Below are 19,858 nucleotides of genomic sequence, written 5' to 3'. Positions count from 1 at the left end.
ACTGACAGCTGGGAAATTCAGCTAAATAAACAGTGTCCCTGAACATGCAGCTTTCCATTACAGTAACACACAAGCCAAGATATTAAGGAGTCAAGGAAGACTTCAACAAAGCCCAGAGAGGCCGCCTCTGTTTGGGTTTCAGCAGCTGTCTGCCTGTGGAAGGCTCCAGAGTCACTGACACATATTTATATCTCCATTTTGCTAACGTCATAAGGCACAAACATGTTCAGATCTTCCCCAGAGGCACACGGCCATTTGTATTTCTTCAAATTAAAGGGGGCAGGGCAGGAGGAAAAGAGCTTTTGGACCAAATCATCTGTGAGCACAGACAGAGCAGTTTTTAATTTGCCTGATGATGACCCTTGATTTAGAGATTTGTTCCTGTAGTAGACGTGTTGACAACATGACGTGCTAGTGGCTCGCATTCAGGAGGAGTAGGACCTGAGAAGCAAACACCATAATTTCCAAACAGCCACATCATGAAAGTGCACGGAGCAGCTTCTGGAAGTGCTTCCGGGAGATGAGGAGGGGCTGCTAGGTGCACAGCCCTCACCTCAGTGGCAACTCTGCAGAAATGTCACCGGGGGGCTCCTCTTGGGTCTGGATAAACGGTCCGAAAGGTTAAGTTTACTCTCCGTTCTCTGGAGTGGTATTCCTTGGGCACTCGGTGCTAAATGGAAATATAAATAGTTGTCCAGCATAAATATATATGCATTTTTTATTAGTTTGACGTGATTTACAACTTATTTATGTCTCACTCTATCCCTGTCTAAATGAGCAGCACTAGGTGTTCTACAGTCCTGTGGGAAAGGGTCTCCTCTGAAACGAGTTCCCAGCTGATCCCAGCAGGCTGTGCCAGCGCCCTGGCAGCAAGGCACATTTACTTTTCTAACTGTAGCTTTACTTTATATGTTTGTACTTAACAAGACCTCACCCACACTGATTTAGAAGAGTTGTAGTGCTGTGATGCCCAAGATGGTAGCCACTGGGGTTATTTGCAGGTAAATTAGTGTCAGTCACTTTCTAAGTGGTCAGCAGGTACAGTAGCTAGTGGCTGCAATGGCAGCACAGTCGTAGATTCCTCTATCACTACAAAAACTTCAACCTCTGCTAAGAGGTCTGTTTTGATCAACTCCTTAGACATGACATCATTTTATTGCTACTTGCTTAGTATAAGCACTTGCTTCTGTGTAGTTTGCAATGACTCCTCGGCCAGGGTAGAAGCTGCCTCCAGAGAGTGAATCGGTGGTACCTGCAAGGCCTCACCTGCCAGTCAGCTTGTGTGGCTCCTTCCATGATTAGCAAGGTCCCGTGATCCAATGGTATCTTCACTCTCTCCACATATGTATAGTCTCCATTTTCTTCCTAGAAAACAGCAGCCATCCCACGGAGGTTTTTATTTATATGGTCATGAAGCAAGAGAACCTGGAGGTAGTTATTCCTGAGCCAGAATGTGGGAACTTGCATCATGCTCTGTCCCTTGGCAGCTCGTTGACCTTCAGCCAGCTATTTTACCTTTCATTCCTTAATATACTTATTTGTAACATGGAAATGAAGACAGTATTTACTACACAGGGTCAGTCTGTGTCTCAAACGATGTGTATAAATAACTTGGGGACTGGCAACAGGAAGAACTGAGTAAGAGTTCTGTGGTTACTGTTCCCCAGAGAAGCCTACCTTGTCCTAGGAGGGAGGTAAGACTCATTTACCTCTGCTATACAGTGCTATGATTCAACATCATAGGAAGAAAACAGCCTTTGACCAAGGCTTGTTTCACCTGGCTATGATATGCTAATTCACTAATTGTTAATTACTTTAGACCAATAGTTCTCACCCATCCTAATGCTACAACTCTTTAACACAGTTCCTCATGTTGTGGTGACCACATCCATAAAATTATTTTCATTGCTACTTCATAACTGTAATTTTGCTAATGTTATGAATCATAATGTAAATATCTATGTTTTCCAGTTGTTGTAGGCAACTACTGTGAAAGGGTTGTTTGACCCTCAAAGGGGGTCACAGGTAGAAAGCCACTGCTTTAGAACTAACCCCAGCTTTTCCCTTGGCTAATCTACGTGTTTGGGAGATGCATTCTTATCTCTTTCCAAACGGGAATTTTAGCAATGACAGGAATTTCTCAAAGAAAGGAGCTCTGGCTTGATTAGGCCATCATGGTCTATGAAACCTGGTTGTTTGATGTTTGTGCTTTAGAGAACACAAATCCCAGACACTGAGACCTAGACAGACAGTAGATCTGGACAGCTTGGCTCAGGGCCTAATACTGTCACCACAGCATACCTGCAAAAAGGTCAAGATATGGTTTGCTCCTCCCCAGAGCTGCTGGGTGCAGTGAACAGCCTTGTGGCTCCTCCACTTGTGGCTCAGCCACTAGGAGCTCCCTGGGTGAGACTGGGACAGACCTGAGCTTCCTATTTTCTTCACGTCAACTGTGGGTAGAGACAATGGGCCTATCCGTTCATCTGCCTCCCTTCCCATGCAATAGTTACATTTGGGTTACTGCAGGATTTACTGTAGTGCAAATCTGTTTATGTTTATTGCTGCAAAGGTCTTTCTGAGAACTTAACTGTTTACAATGATTTCCCCCAGGAAAATCTAAAATCAAAACAATACTAAACTTGTATAAACAGTCTAGGTTCCAGGGCCCAGCCCTTGGCAGTGACTTTGTCAAGGACAGCCAGAATTTTTACAGACAGAAGACATAAGCAATGTTTGAAACAACTTCTGCTTGGCTGGTTTGTTTTGTTTTGTGTCTGCCACCTTTTCTCTTCCAGGAATCAGTAAGCACTGAAACATTGACCTCTGACTGCTCAGCCAACCAGAACACACTGGGAAGTGACCCTGCCCATGGAGGCCCACACCCACCTCCACATTCACTTCCACTTCACAAGGCAAAAGTTGGTGCTTAGAAAAGAATGCCAGAGGAAATGAATGCCTAGCTAAGGAAAAACATCAAAAGTGAGGGCCCATCCTCCATGACATCAGAGGGCTATAAAGGCTTAACAGATTGAAAGACTGGTCAGCTCAAGTTAAAACTTTGCTGTAGGCAGAAGGATCTCTCCTGCTTTCAGGGAGGACAACATGGCACGGATCTGTAAGCTGTACGGACTCGAGGATGAAAGTGAAACAATGCTCAGAGAGAAGACTTCATGAGCACACAAGGGCAACTCTGAGATCTAGAACACCACAATCCATGGGGAGGTAGAGGTGAGAGAGGAGAGCACTGTGACTCCATCTGGAACCATGATGCAGTAATGCAGCTGAGAGGCAAAAGGGAGTTCTGCATGCAAGAGGCACGTATTAGCATTGGTGGAAACAAAGTGTAAAGATCTCTATTTTTTCAAGGGAGAGAAAATTTCAGGTGTATTTTGCACACATAATATCCAACATAGCCACTAACCACACCAAAAGGCAGACCCTCGAGGGTAAGCAATTCAGGTTGTCCCTAAGGAGTGGGATAGATAGAGAATGCTCACCCCAGCACATGGTATGAAAGGTAATATCGTTTCTCCCTGGCTTGTAATTTATTTCTGCTAAAACTTAATGGACTTAGAAAACCCATTCTTAACTGCAGGAGATGGACAGTTAAAGAAGGCCAGGGAGCCTCCCAACATGATAGAGCTCATTCATGGACCCATCTGCCGTAAGACAGAGAAGTAACTGGAGGCAGTGACACTAACTTTCCACCTAGGAGGCAGATAAAAGGCCAGGGGAACTCCTGCTATGTGCAAAGGCTGGGGTGATGTGGGGAGCAGGGGCCACACTGTCAGAGAAGGCTCAGTCATGGCTACCAACGGCCATATTACCAAAGTTCACATCTGTGACCCTGCTGTACTCAGGCAAGCAAAACACACAGGCACACACGCACACACTCCAATATGCATACGTGTGCAATATAGTGCATAAGATAAAAATGTCTATCCCTGATACTAGCTAAAAGAAGCTTCTTAGGTAACGGTCAACCTATGGAGGAGTGAGTGGTGACTGTAGATTTTGAAACCTTATAAACAGAAAGAAAACCACAAATGGCATATTTTTCTATCAGTGCTGAAAAGTACCCTCACTGTCAAGTACAGCAGACCATTTGGATACTCACAGACTCATTCCTAAAGAATGTTGAGACTTTGCACACTCATGCTCCCACCCCACCAAGATGCAACCCTATTCGGTCTCCTCAGGAAAACAGTACTTAGGAGAAGACCCTGGATGTTTACTGCTATGTCATTACCGCCATCTCAGACAGGAGACTAGGCATTTCCTTCTCGGGAAGAGGTAATGCGCATTATGCAATCTGTGTTTCTCAGGTACTCACCCCCTTCCTGTCCTAAAATGGTGTTACAAGTCTCACCCATCATTACTTCAGAACCTCCATATCTTCTTTCTAGAATACATCGGAACTCATGTATGGGTACAGGCTTAACTTTTAGGCGTCAGCTTTCCTGCTCTCACAGTCAGGATGGCGGGGAATGGTCGTGTGCAGCTGTTTCTTAGAAACACACTGTGACTAGGACATCTGTAGACAGATGCTAAGTAACTGAAGAAAGTGCCCATAATACATAGAAACACACTCTGCTCCTCCCTTCCAGAGTTCACAGGCAGTATTCCATCTATACAAAGCATCCCCCATTTTGCTGTATGAGCACTTGCATGTTTTACATACATAATAGTTCAAAAATATTGTCATGTACTATTTCTTTGCACGGGTACATTTTTTTCTTTAGGCTCTCAGGTACATTTGACTATCTGTGTGTTGGACACTGTACCAGTGCTCGAGTCCAGCAGTAAAGAGCATGGTGTGAGACTGAGGTTTTGATTACTGGGATTACTGATTGGTTGTTGCTGTTGTTTTAAAGGAATAAGGTTACTGCAAGTAGACTTGAGGTGACATATCACTAAACACAAACATCTTGGATAGAGTATTAAAGATGGAATTCTGGGTAAGGGTCTGACCTTTAAGGTGCTTGATTTACAGTGCCAAGCTGCTTCCTTCTGCTTCCTTGCAAAGCCTCCAGCAATTTGTAATTCCATGAGGGAAGTATGACAGTACTAATCTCTCCTCCACTGTGGTCTCTGTGTCTGTGTCTGTCCACTGTGCTGTGGGAATTAACACTTTCCTTTTCACTGGTGACCTCAGACATTAAGCTGGCAAGCCATTCCCTTCGGCATAAGTCTTGGAGGTACTGCTTCTGTTTGCTCTTTAACTGTCATTTGATGTTGAATAAAATGTCTGGATTTGACTCCACTGACCTTTCTTTGACCTCTTTCACGAATTTTATGCTTAGAAAGGCTTTTCCCATCCTGAGGAAAGTTAAATATACAACTCCATTTCCTTTAGTTAAAAAAAAAAAAAAAGAGTTGACATTTTTCAGATTTAACCCTTTAGTCTACACAGCCTTTTCGTTTTGTGTGTTTTCCATACCTCTGGGGTGGGGAAGGGCGACTTGGTTTCATGCGTGGCAGGTACACATTCTACCACTGAGCTGCTCCCTTCATCAGTGCCTCTCAACCTGTGTGATGTAACCTCTAATACAGTTCCTTAGGGTGTGCTAACCTCCAACCATAAAATCATTTTCATTTCTACTTCATGTAATACAACATGTATTACATGAACGTACAACAGTAACTTTACTACCATTATGAATTGTAGTGTAAACATCTGATACACAAGACACTTAATATGAGACTCCCGTGTAAGGCTTGTTTGACCCCCCAAGGGAGTCGAGATCCATAGTTTGAGAACCACTGCCCTAGATTCAATGTTTCTCTCACAACAACAACTAAGTACTTAATGGAAGGCTTCCTGCTAGACTTGTGGACCAGCTTACTGTGCTGGAACCATGGGGAAGGTGGTGTGTCAAGATAGTACATAAATCACACATAGCCATGACTAACTCGTGCTGCAAACCCACAGAAAGATGCTATCCATTTCTCTTAAGCACAGGGAACTAGATGAAAAGCTGGCAGGCGATGGGGCAGCGGCTGAGCACAGGCCTGGGAGTGAGTACTCAAACCCACAATCACTTCCCATACTGCTTCCACCATGAGATGAGCTCTGCCCCTCAAGTCCTGCCATACTGCCTCCTTATGACATGGCACATTCTCCTTGCTGAAGGGAACCAGCCATCAGAAAGGAGCATAAAGAAGAGATTCAGCTAGGAGTCGCACAGTGGGCAGTGGGAATCCTGAGGAGCCGAGGGTCAGCATATAGGGGTGAATGCTGTTGAGGAGCAGCTCCTGTCACTGCTCCCCCGTGTTGTCTCATCCTCTACCTTTCCTGAGGAAGGAGCTAAGTGAGGTTTTTATAATAAACTTCTAGTTTTAATTGTATGTAGCTAAGGCCACACCCAGCTCAAGGTCTTCCCAGCAGGACTGTCCTGCTCCTACCCCAGCCACCCCAGCTGGCCTGTAATTGCTGTCATTGCTGCTCTTTCTTGACCCCCTCCACTGCTCCATGTGCTACTGTGCCTTTAGATATCACAGTCTTTGTCTCCCCCACAGCAGAAAAGGGTGTCCAAACAAAATATGCTTCCCCATGTTCTCTGAGCTAACAGCAGTGTTTGGTCTTCTTCATCTCTCTGAGCCTCAGAAAAACTATTTAAGAAAACCTCTATCTTGTTACTAAGATCACTATAAAAACAAAACATAACTGAGCAGAAAGGGCAAGAGAAATAAAGCGAGCGCCTCCTCCCTGCTTCTCATTTCCCAAGCTCACAGGAAGCACTGGGTACATGGCAATTGCTAGTTTCTGTGCTGGAGGCATCAGGGGAGACTCACTGGCTACAACAGCCTTGGACACTCAGACAGGACTTGAGTTAAGCAGGAAGTGGTAAGCAGGGAAAGAGATAATGCAGGAGAATACAGCAACCATACAAACGATAGTGGGAACCTTGTGCAGGCCAGGCAGATACTGTACACACCTGATGACCTGGTTCTGGGATCCATCCTGCCCACTGTTCCAGTACCAGCAATGGACTTTTCTGAGCTATTAAACCAATGACAGAAACAGACTCAAGGTTGGCTGTATGCTCCTTTCCTTCAGTTCTCTTGTCCTGGATAGGAATGTGCCAATCCCATAGCTTTACATAGTATTCATTAATAAATTATTACTTTAAGATCAGCAAATAATTTCTAAGGCATCCTATGCAGCGAGCTGATGGTGTCTGCTATTACCCTATCTATATATCACCCCATATTACATTGGGGAAAGTAGCATTAACTTAAGATTCAGGGCAGACGAAGTGTAAAGCTTTAGAATGTAGCCCAGAAGATAGGCAACACTCTGTGATAGCTGTGTGTTATCAGCATTTTACCTCGTGATGGTCACACAATCTGAATGATGTCTCTGAGAACTGAGGCCGAGGCTTTTACGGTCAATGGCTTACTTTACATGTGTAAGTTCCAGGCATCTCAAATCTAGCATGCAGAAAAAAGAATTCCTGGGGCTAGGGAGACACCTCAGGGGTTAAGAGCACATGACACTCTTGCAAAGAACCAGGGCTGGGTTCATCCATATGGTGGCTTGCAACTGTCTGTCACTCAACTTTCAGGGTAACCCATGACCTCTTCTGGACTATGTGCACACCTTATATGCAAATAGTATGTGCATTACACGCAAACACTTAACACATAAAAATAAATCTTGAAAGGATAGACCTCTTTACAAAAGGACAAAATTAAATCAATAAATTCCTTTTCCCTGCCATCTGAATTAACAGCACTACTACCCACCAACCACTCAAGCCAAAAATGTGGGAGTCATTCTTGATTCTTGCCCCATGTCTGAAACACTGGCAAGTTCTACAGCTTCATCCCCCCAAAATACCTTAAATCCACTCACTTCTCTTCTTCTCTTAACATCTGGTTCAAGGTAGTAGCTTCCCACTGGACTACTGCTCGCCAGTTAGTCTCTTGCTCTTGCCTACTCCATTGCTATCCACACAGGGCCACAGTTATCCTTAGACATGGGCATGGGTCATGGCCCAGCCTCCATTCATTCCCACTGTGCATACAGTAAAGCCTACACTCCTTCTGTTGTATAGCATAGCATCCATACAGCCCTCCTTCTGTTGTACAGCATAGCATCCACGTACTCCTTCTACTGTATAGCTCCTGGGACTTCTATCTTTCTCCCCGTCAATGTCACCCCCCCCCCAAGCACTGGGTACATGAGCTTGGGAAATGAGAAGCACAGTATCTGACACACAGTAGTAGTTAATATCTGGTTGGTGGGGAGGAAGCACTGCTCCTAAAGCTACTCTGGACACTGGTCAGAGGGGTGACAAAGAATGAGGCTGACGGCACCCAGGGATAAGGCAGATTTTGGATTTGGATAAGTGGTAAAGGACCCTGGGATAAAGATGTCACTGGGATGGATGGAACCTTTACACATCTCAGTGAAGAACTAGCTGCAAGATAGGGCAGGGAATGATGTATGCCAATGTTCTTAAGGCAAGTGGATTATCAGCTCAAAACTCTCTTGGGCTACATAGAAAGACTAAGTTTTATGAAAGAAAGAAAAAGGAAGGGGGAAAGAGGTGTGGGGAAGGAGGAAAAAGAGGAAGAAAGGAAGGCACCCAAACTAGAGGCCCAGGACAGTCATACAGCAGTTCTAATTTTAATGGTTCAAGAAGCGGAGGAAGAAGGAATTGAGAGTACAAGGCAAACTTTGGGCAACAGTATATCAAAAAGAAAAATAAGAATTAAGATATTTAGACACTGATTTGATGAGGACCAGAGAACAAAAAACTGAAAATGTATTAACCTGACCAAGAAAATAGTGACACAATCAACAGAAATGGATTTGTATGTGGTGGGATGGTGATTGTGGTATTTTTGGAGAAAATAATGGCTAACTTTAAAGCTGAATTTGGAACTTCCATGTGCTATTCTGAAGTCGAGACATCTCTTGAATATGAAGAAAGTGATAAAAGATGCTGGGATAAGAGACTGGGAAGTTATCCATCACAGAGCAGGTGAAGCTGTGAGGTTTTATTTCTTACTGCTGCTAAATCAAAGCACAGTGCTCTGCACTGGGGACACAGGGACAAGACAGAAAGGAGCCTTCCTGCGTGGTAGTTATACCTAGGAGCTTATACTCTCCTGAAAAATAAGAGAAAGATAACAGACCCAAAGATAAGCTCTAACATCCATAGTTAACCCATCTTTGAATGTCAAGAAAAGCTCAGAGGAGATAAGTAGTAACAAGAAAAGTATGCTTTTATTCTGTGGTATGTGGCTGTCAGAGGTCACCATATGGAGGCAGTCAGTCTCTGTCTTTCTCTGTCCCTTGTTTCTGGCATTTCACTTCATGTTACTTGCTATGTGAGCTTATCTCTCACATATCTCAGGTCTCTGTAGGAATCCTGAGGTTACAGATGTGTATCATCACATCTGGATTTTTTTTTTCCAGAGATCAAACTTAAGTTGTCAGGTTTGTGTCAGAAAGTGCTTTTATCTGCTGGGCCATCACCCTGGATGGCTGCACTTGTATCTTGCTCTTATGCTCCCCCACACCCCCAAGGAGGGAAGCAGTGTTGGGGAATTTACCCCAGGGCCTTGAAGTACTCTACCACTGAGCTACACCTCCATCCCCAAATCTGTGCTTCATGACCAAGAACAGAGCCAAGATGCTGGAACACTGACAGGAGCAAGCAGAGTTTTCTCAATATGACCACAGATACAATAGAGGTTGTTTGTTTATTTGTTTGTTTATTCCCTAGCTCTCTGGCCCAAGGATCAGAAAACTGGTAAAATTGCTTGATAACTATACTAAAAGCTGCTACTTCTCCTCCTCTTGTTTACTTTCTTCTTCTTTTTTTTTTTAAACATCTGTAATGATGTTTTAAAAGTAAGTACAGCTACCTATGTAGTTACATGCTAAGGCCATATGTCCTTTTGTGCCCTATCTCTTAATGCATGACTATGCCAATAATGTCTCTTTTGTCAACAATATTTTCTCTTTGAAGCTGGTTTTCCCTAGTGGGGTTTGTATTGCCTGTGAGCACCTGTCCGGGACCAACACTGCTCCAGAGTCAGGCACACCTGCAGGGATCCTCCAGCTTGGGGTGGTTACTACAGCCTGATGATCTGACTATGATCCCCAGGAGAGAACCAACAAACTCCTATAAGTTGCCCTCTGATCCCCATACATGTGAAGTGGCAACATGCATGCTCTGACACATACACATATTATATACATGCACACACACATGCACATATACACTCCCTCATATAGGTGTGAAAGAAAAGAAAACCCTAAATCCCAGGAACCTTACAGGGCATGGTGGCATACCCATAATCAAATATACAGAAACTGAGGCAGGAGGATCCAAAATTCCAGGCCAACCTGGGCTACACAATGAGATTCTTTATAAATAAACAAGCAAAGAAAAACTTGGGAAGTAATTATTTCCTGAACATTTCAGGGCACTGATTCTGTCTGGAACGAGGTAGCAAGGAAGCAAATGACAGTTCTTACTCTCCAGAAGTTTGAAGTCTAACTGTGTATCTTTATTTACTCACCACTCCTGTGGATGTTCACCCCTCCTCATTCACACACTCACCCTCCGTCTCTGACCCAGTGGCTACCCCGTTCCCTAGGTTCTACTATATTTTTATCACCGTTCACTTCCTTTCTCTGCTCTTGATTAAGCCACCAACAGACCATTTACAACAGCTCAAATCCACTGATTACTCTAACTATGTTCTTGGGAAAGCATCTCCATGTTCCCTTGAAGTAACTAACCAATGATCATTTCCCTTTATGAGAAAAGAGTAAGCATAAAGTGTACAGGTAAGTGCTGTTTTCCAGCCCAGGGGCAGAAACAGGAAGCAAGGCTGATCTTCAACTTTCACTGGAGGGTGTTTGAAAAGACCAAGGTTATCAGAACTTCTTTCAAGTGTTTCTTGTAAACTCTCAGGCCAGATGCTTCGATCAGATGGTGTAAGGTGTAAGAAAAAGGAGGGAGCCTAGATGGTGGTCAACTGTAATCCTAGCCGACTGTAATCTCTGGAGGCTGTTAGCCTGAGGTCAGGGTGGGTGAGATGAGCAAGACACTGTCTCAAAACAATTAAAAGGATGGATGACGTGCAAACTGTAATGGAGGAGGCCTCTGCTTGAGGTGGAGGGTTTGTCCCTAATTTTGAACGCTACAGCTCTGTCCTGTCCCGTTTCCATTCAGTACCGTAATACTTTAGATCTCAACATCTTCCTTGTTTCTAAACTCCTGAGCGGGGGGAGGGGACCAATATTTATGATCAGGCTGACTTTTTAATATTCTAGCATTCTCAGAAGTGTATAACAAATCATTTAGCAGTATGTTCTCAGATTCAACCACTAGTCTTGCTTTTACTGCCACTCCCTTCATAAGGTACTGGGGAGAGAAACAGCTCAGAGAGAAGCCCCTTTTTCCTCAACTCAATTTATCTGGGAGTGGAGAGAAACCCCTCCCACAGGCACTATGCAGCTGATCGGGAAAAGAGCTCATCCAAGGTAATTTGCTACAAAAACAAGGCTTTTGGCATCTAACCCTCCAGTGCATCACAAACTTCCTGCTATTATCTAATAACCCCCCAGCCATCACTGTTTCCATAGTAACCGACAGAGAAATAGCAGCCTGCCAAGCAGCTTTTGTAGTTCCTTTTCTAGTTTGTTCTTCTGTATAGAATTAGAGTTAGATGGGGGAAAGTACCAGGCTAATCTTTGCCGACAGGGACACGATGTAGTTTAGAAAGTACATCTGGGCTTGGGATAAGCAGTACAGAAAAGCTTTCATGAACCCACTCTGACAGAGTACAAAGATCTGTTGACAAGTATTTGGTAAACTTTCCTTTGTCTTAGGACAGGACAGACTGGCACTGACCAGTCTCTGGTTTGACTCACACAAAAGAAGGGATCAGGTACAAAACAAGACCAATGAAAGAAGTCTACTGTGCCCCTAGTACCTTACTGTCACTAGAGGAAATAGTAGTTTACTCTACAATCAAAATAAATGAGACTCAACAGGCTTTGAGCAGATAGCAGTGTAGGAAGGATGGGCACCTTGACATTCCACAGTTAATCCTGACAGCTCCACCAATCAGAGGGTGGACAGGACCAGAGCTCTCCTATCATCTCAGCATGGGAAGACTGTTTGAAAAAGTGTGTAGAACATGGGGCAGCTTTCAAAAGATCAGTAGCCAGACTGACAGAGGTACCAGACTGCAAAGCTAGCAGCTGCTACAGGGGTGGAAGAGTCTGAATTTAAAAAAATAAATAAATAAATAAAAAACAAGACTATTTCTCTTGCCAAGCATGGTGGAGAATGCATTTCCAGCATTGGCGGAATAGAGGCAGGAGAATCAAAAGTTCAAGGCCAGCCTTTGTGACATGAGATCTTATCTGAAAAAACAAACAAAAAGTCTTTGAAAGGCTTGTCTCAAATCTCCACACCTATGTGAAATACAGGAAATCTCTTGCCCTTCATCTACTTCAGATTAAGAAACCAACTCAGTCAGGCAGGTGATAGCCTCTCAACCACAGCACAAAGCTGATAGGAGTGTGGGAGACTCCCTCCTACAGCCACTAACTCACTCACCTGCCTTGTTGGCAGTCAGGAAAACTATAACCAGTACTAACATTCAGAGAGTCAGTCCTCCAAGGCCCATACAGAGGAGTGACTTATCTATTTAATGTACAACTTCACTTCGGGTTAGGAGTCAAGAGGCTTACTCTCTGAGCTAGTACCTGAATCTAGATAGAAAAGGAGACAAAGATTTGCAAAGTGAGTTCCCTTGAATCCTTTGGGAAAGGGCCCATTTGCAATAAGATGTATACCCTGAGAAATATTTCCATGGCTGTCAACTCAAACAAGGTCTCTGCATTTGGTTACATTTATGGGGCTCCAGAGTTTTGTAATCTGTTAATGAATCTGAGTGAGTTCTCAAAAGTTTAAACATGTGCTGGGTTTACTCCAGGGTGGAACTTTTAAGCTATAATCACCAATGTGTGATTATAATCTCAAACACAATAACATTCAGTTTCTCCATCTTAAACAAAAGTCAAAATAGAGAATATGCACAAGAACTGTGCCAAATTCAATGAGTTAAAATGAGGCCAGAAGCCAAAATTTACTAGAGCCAGTAACCTGGGGTATGGCCTGTTTATGTTTCTTCCCAAACTCATTTCCGCAGCCAACTTTATTTCAAGACTGTAGATAAATTTTCTTACTTATGAGATGTATTATGTTCCAGTAACACAGCTGGCACAGTTGTAGTCCAGGGACATTGAAGAGACCTGACCTCTTTCACTACTCCATGACCTATACTTTCCCAGGTTCCTGAAAAACAGATTTCAGGAAGCCTAGGAAGAGACAGCCTCAATGTGGGCAGTTTGTGTCTTAAACAGAGATGTGCTCCACATGCTCACACCCAGAAACAATGCTGTATGTGCTGTCTGCTAACCACATACCAGCCTACAACATAACAAGTTACTACCAATAAATTCTTCCTGGTCACCATGTGTCGGGCTTTGGTTTGGTTTGGCTGTGGTGCTCTTAGAACTCAGGGCCTTGCATATGCACTCTGCCACTGAGCTGTATCCCCAGTTCCCAAGACAGGTCTTTCTAAGAGGGGATGAAGGGCTTCCATGTTGGGAGGGGAAACAGGAAGAGCTGTTTCTGGACACTAACACACTGCTCATGTTTAGCAGTTGGGAACTGGATGTACATTGAAACTACCCAGAAAGCATACTTTGGGAATTCTTAAGTTCCCATCTATAAATAGGCCCCTACTTTTTTTTTTTTCACAGTGGGTGGCGCTGCATGTGTGTGGGTAAAATGGTCACTGAAGACTTAAACATTTGGCAACAAAGCAAAGAACTATGAAGAACCAAGAGAGGGTGATATCAAAGCTTCGGTACTGACTGGAGCTGGAGGAGCCGAAGCTTGCTTACTCACAGGCATACCTAACCTACTTACTTGCTTACTCTACAACCCCAGGACTGGCCTGGAAAAGAGCTGATGTTCCATCTGTCTGCTTGAGAAGAGTGTCTGAAAAAACATAAGGTACACAGTGTTCCTCTGCTATCTGAAATACAGGAGTCTTACAAAGGCAAGAACATCGCTTCAGACATGCGGTGTGGGGTCCAAGTACTTCTACCATGCATAGAAGTATATCATGCCTAAAAGACCCCAGCAAAGGCCAGGGAGTCTGGTGCTCAATTTCAACTCTCTAATCCCCCAAAAAGCTCCTAGAGAATGTGGTCAGGTTCTTACACTGGTGACTGAGAATGCTCTATCATCAACAAGCAAAGTTTAGGTGGAAACAAGAGCAAAGCAAACTTAAAAATGGAAATTATACCAAGAAATGGAGCTCGATATCATATATGCCAAATAAGTCAATGTGCTATAAAGCACCATATATGGAAACTAAATGGCACTGCAGGAAAGCAACCTGCATTGGCCTATTAACTGCATTCTTATACAAGTACCTGATGCAGAAGAGACAGGTAGGAGGCCTGAATTAGGTCATAATCAAAACACAGCCTGCTGGTCTTTCACACTTGCTAGGACCTGGTTTAATGATGCAGGCTGAATAATCAGGAATTCTGAAATCAGGATGACTTAGTGAGTTTCCTCTCTTGCAATTTCTTCCAGCTTTCCATCTTTGTTCTAAGGTTCATTTTTGATTCAAAACATTAGGGCTAGACTTGGGAATCAAACCCAATGTAATCTAAATGAGAGTCAGAGTGAAAAACTGAAATTCAAGTCAGTTTAGTCGCCACTTCCCAATTTCAACTTAGACACATTATTGCCTGATGGTCTGGTTTGAGCCTCCTTTCCCTCGAGAAGTCACAGGCTCACGCGCCTTTCAGAAGGCAACTAATAAACGAACAAGGATCTGTATGATGCTTCCTCACAGAACAGTGGCATGCCACACAGGTGCACAGGAAATGACAGCCAGTTCAGGGACATCTTTCCGAGTTTCTGGAATCTCCCTTCTTGCTCCCACTATTCCAAGTCATCTTTCTGTAACTCTTTAGTCACAGCATGAGTCACAGTAGCAGCCACTTAAATGCTTTCTCTAATAAATGCCTTGCATAGGGTAATGCTGTATGTCCTTTCCGTCAGTGGTAACAGGTCCATAGGACCTGGCATAGGGCAGAAATTCTTGTTGAATAAGCAAATGCATGAGTGGCACTTTGCAGGCCACGTTTCTGAGGGAAGCACTCCCATCAGCTAATCCCAGAAGCAGCAGCTTTCAGGAGACTTGTACTCCTCACCAATTAGGAGGTAAGGGAAATGTGGGTTGAGGGCAGAGAATACTTACAGGTGGAGGTTTCTTCCTCATCTCAAAAGTCCGAGTGGCACCAAAACTGAGTGAAGCAATGACGGGGCAGCTCCCCAGGGAGGGTTCATCATCGCTGTGCCAGTCCACACTGTCCTTCTCGTCCCGGTAAAAATTACATAGCAAGGAGTTGAAGGTGTGGCCGGTATTCTCCTCAATGCGGTTCTTCAGAGTCCACAGCACAGGAAGCCACTGCCAGCAAGAACAGGGACAGGCATACAAGACACAATGGACAGCCATGAAAAAAACAGAAAGAAACAGGAAATCAGTGTAGTTCTGAGAGGGCAACACACTAAACAGAAGACAGAGGAGTAGCTTCGTCTCCACCCTCTATATGCTGAAGCAAGTCTGAAGGCTGAGCTATCCACCATCTCCTGCTTCTCTTGCAATGCATGTCCTCACAAAGAAGCCAATGCCAGTATGTTCAGGGTGGTTCTGGAACGTTAGTGCTGCACTAAGAGGGGCAGTGGAGCTGCCGTAGCTCACGGGTCCATACACCCAGGCTCAAATGAACAAGAGAACACTCAACTGGGTACCTTCCATTCATTCTGTTCATATTTATTCTAAACAACAGAATTGCTTTCTTGAGAAATATTTAATATTTAGAGTGGCTAACTTCATAAAAATAGAACCCAAAGCCTGATATAGTGGTGTGTGCCAGTAATCCTAGCACTTGGGAGGCCGAGGCAAGTTTGTAGGTATCCTGGTCTATGATATGTCAATGAACACATGTTCTTTTTTTTCCTATAGAACAGGATCCACTCTTAGAGCTATAAGATTATGAACTTAATCATACTGCACAGCACTGTTTGCTGTCTACACCCAGTTTAGTGACATAGTTTATATTGCAGCCATGTACACAGGAACATTAGGTTGTGTGCTACACAACAATTCTTACTAAAAGTAAGAGCCTGACATGCTCTTTAGAGCAGTGGTTCTCACTTTATACTATCAAAATTACTGATGTCCTCAAAAAACCTTTATTGAATTTTACTGTTGTTTGAATCAGGGTCTTCCTATATAATCCTGGTTAGCCTGGAACTTGCTATGTGCACCAGGCTGGCCTTGAACTCACAGAGATCTGCCTGCCTCTTCCTCTCTGGTGCTAAGATTAAAGATGTGTATCAGCATGCCTGGTTTGAACCTTTGTTCTTCTAGGTTATGGCTATTGATATTTACTATATTAAAGCTGAAGCGAGAGTGGTGGTACATGCTATAATGCCAGGGAGGCTGAGTCAGGAGGACAGAAAGTTCAAGACCAGCCTGGACTATGTAGCAAGATCCTGTGTTGGGATAAATAAACATACCTTTGGTAATTCATTCAAAATGCAACAACTACTCTGTGTAACATTACAAACTCCACACTGTCTGCATCCACAACATGCTCTTCTGCTTCTGCATTTACTCTGCTAAACTCTGTGCACATCCCTGTCAGATGGATAGCAGGTTCTGTGACTGTGTCCAAAGCTCAGCCTGTGCTGATTCTTGAGGTAGTCCCAATCCAGACTGATGCTATCTTAAACTTTTCCTGATCTTTTACATTTAAACCGACAGAAATCAGAGATCAGAAGATTAATTTCCAGGGGTCAGTTCTTCCTTCTACAACATGGGCTCTTGGGATTGAACTCAGACCATCAAACTTGGGGACAAGTGCTTTTACCCATTGAACCATCTCATGGGTGCTAAACTCTGCATTTTTCACATTCTAGTTGGAAGTGCTCAGTGGTGAGAAGCACAGAGACCTCTGACAGTTTGATTCATGATGCTGAGGTGCTTCCCATTCACTCATTACAGCTCTGTAGCATCAGAACAGATGCCACACAGCTACCAACACACACTCTTGGCATAGCAGTGGAAACATACACACAGTCCCTACAAAGGCCTCCTGGACCCATGGGTTGTCCTTTAAGAAGTGCTGCTGTGTTCCACCTGATAGAGACAGGATGGGTGCTCAGAAAGGACAATGCAGTACTGAGCCTAGCCCCGCTTCTGCCATAGAAGCACTGGAACAGCACAGCTTTCCTGCAATGTGAAGCCAGAATGAAAGCTGGGTCTCTTTGTGGTTATCAGCATCACATTTAGTATGCAGAAGACTCAGAAAAGAAACGGAACAGGTCAATAAAACAAAACAAACAAAAATGTTATTAAGCTGGCCCTTGTTCAAAAGAACAAATTCAAAGTAAAATCCCAGCCACCACATGGGCGAGCTGTGCTTCCTGCCCACCTCCAGCTGTAATCTACCTTCACAGAGACACATCAGATGCTAGAATTACACACTTAAGAAAACAAGAATGTAAAGAAAATGGCTTTTCCAGAATGGGACTGAGAATCTCATTAGCACTTGCTGGACTCGGCTGGGACTCAGCACTGTGACAACATCAAGTTTGCATTATGTTTCTAAGTGAGTATATGTTTTTTTCTTGGTTATTTTGGGGAGTGAAGTATAGAGAAAGGGAGATATGGAGTGGGTAATGGAGGATTAATTTAGACTCTTTAACCAATTCTCTAAATAGAGATCCTTTAGAAGCGAATGTCTAAATTAGAATTCAGCGTCATCTTGCTGTTCAGTGAAGGCATTCTATCCTTAAAAGACATCTGAGGGAATATGTGAGAACAGAGAAGTCACAGAACAGGCTTCAGTGTTAAGAGTGGCCTCAGTGCCACAGAGGTGGGTCTGGGTCTACAGAACGTGGTCATGTTGGTGGGACTTGCAGACAACTAAGTTTTAATGTATTTTATACATGGGGTCCATTGTCATCCACTTCGTACAAAGACAAACCAGCTTCAAATCCTACAACTAAAGCTGGGTACTGTGGGCCATGTAACCCCACTGGGGACAGCCAGGGAAATAGAATTTTGAGTCTGAAGCCATCTTTAGCTATAGAGATTTTAGCTATAGAGATTTTAGCTATCTAACGAGGCCATCTTAAAATAAAATACACACACACACACACACACACACACACACACACACACAAATATATTAGCAATAAACACACACAATTCCATAATAGGAATTGTAATTTGAGAATCTTCTGTATGTGAATGTGTGAATGTGTTTGCACATGTACATGCTTGGAGACCAGAAGACAATTTCTTGTGTGTCATCCCAGAGGTGCAGTCTGGTTCTTTGAGATACACACACACACACACACACACACATATTTTTTTTTTTTGGACACAGGATTGTTCACTTGCCTGGACTTGACCAAATAGGCTACACTAACTGGCTAGCAAAATTCTCAGCACTGGGATTTCACATATGCACCTTTACACTGTTTGACCTGGGTGTGTGGGACTGGGGTCTCAAGTTCATGACGATCCTCGTGTTTGTGCATCAAGCACTCGCTGGCTGAGCCATCTCTCTATCCCTATTCTGACAATTTAAATATCCAGCAAGAGGCTTATATTCAAAGACTATGGAATATTATACAGGTATTAAATTGATACAGACTATTTACTGATACTAAGATTTGTTAATGATATACAGTTAAGAGAAACATACATAGGTAATTTTTAAGTTTTATTCATTTTAGGGGATTTTGTTTTGGTTGGTTGGTTTATGTTTTATGGTGCTAGGAACAAACCCCAGGGCCTTGTGCACACGAGGTGAGCACTGTTCAACTAAGCCACATCACTAAGTCAATTCTGTTTTTCCAGGGAAGGGTCTAACTATTTCAAACATATAGCCCTCTTACTTCTTTCTAAGTGCTGAGACTATAATTTCAATAAGAATCAAAAAGGCTTGTCATTGAAAGAAAATTCTTTTGAAAACTGTTTAAAACAAACATGCCTCAAAAATGAAAGACAGTACAGAGCAAGGCTGTATGGTTTCTGTGTACTATAAAAATGGCTTCTTCAGCCCAAGAACTGTCTCCAACAGACACATGGCAATGTCTGACTGAGAAAGCTGAGAGACAGATAAGCCGGAAGGAAATGAAAAAGGACCTCCTCATAGCCTGCTCAGCCCCCAGCGTCACTGCTGCGGCCACAGACACAAACGAGCAGGTAAATGGCTGTGACAGAGCAGAGGCAGCTTCTGTTCCCTGAGTCTCCAAATCTACTTCAGAGAAAAGGAGTTTCCACTTCTGAGGCTTCACAAAGCCCTAGGAGTAGAGCCCTTCAAAGCAGCAGGCTCCTCCTGTGACAGCCTGCCTTGTCTTCCTGGGTCCACGCTGTCCCTGGGTACCTCGGCACACAGTGGTTTTGTACTTACATGTTGCTAGGACTCTCAAACATGCCACATTTCTGTGTCCAAATGAATAAGCAAAACTCCATTTCTTCAAAGTCTCTTTCAATAAAGCATAACATTTTTGTCAAAGGCAAGAGTCCAAGAACTAAACAGGGAGCTATTTCTTGGACCTTAAGTCTAGCCTTTGGACAAGCTTATTTATATATTAAAATATCTTTGTCTACACAGTTTTTTTTTTTTTTTAAGAGATAGGGTTTTACTGTGCCATTCAGTCTGGCCTTGAACTTATGATCTCCACTGCCTTAGCTTCCTGAGTTGCAG

The 19,858-nt window shown here is 43.5% G+C and overlaps 1 protein-coding gene across 4 annotated transcripts in view; it reads right to left on the bottom strand.

Moving 5' to 3' along the window:
* Positions 1–225: 225 nt before the first annotated feature.
* Positions 226–19,858, bottom strand: part of Alkbh3 (alkB homolog 3, alpha-ketoglutaratedependent dioxygenase) — a 29,937-nt gene continuing 10,304 nt past the window's right edge. For all 4 annotated transcript variants that reach the window (XM_028778603.1, XM_028778605.1, XM_028778602.1 and 1 more), the window contains exons 8-10: positions 15,328–15,537; positions 1,267–1,365; positions 226–670 (exon numbers count right to left, since the gene is read on the bottom strand). In XM_028778603.1, coding sequence (XP_028634436.1) covers positions 578–670; positions 1,267–1,365; positions 15,328–15,537 — 402 coding nt within the window. In that variant the 3' untranslated portion in view covers positions 226–577. The remainder of the gene's footprint in view (positions 671–1,266; positions 1,366–15,327; positions 15,538–19,858) is intronic.

Source organism: Grammomys surdaster, unplaced genomic scaffold (assembly GCF_004785775.1).
Source record: "Grammomys surdaster isolate TR1022 unplaced genomic scaffold, NIH_TR_1.0 338, whole genome shotgun sequence".
NCBI lineage: Eukaryota > Metazoa > Chordata > Mammalia > Rodentia > Muridae > Grammomys > Grammomys surdaster.
This window is presented reverse-complemented; position numbering and strand designations above follow the sequence as displayed.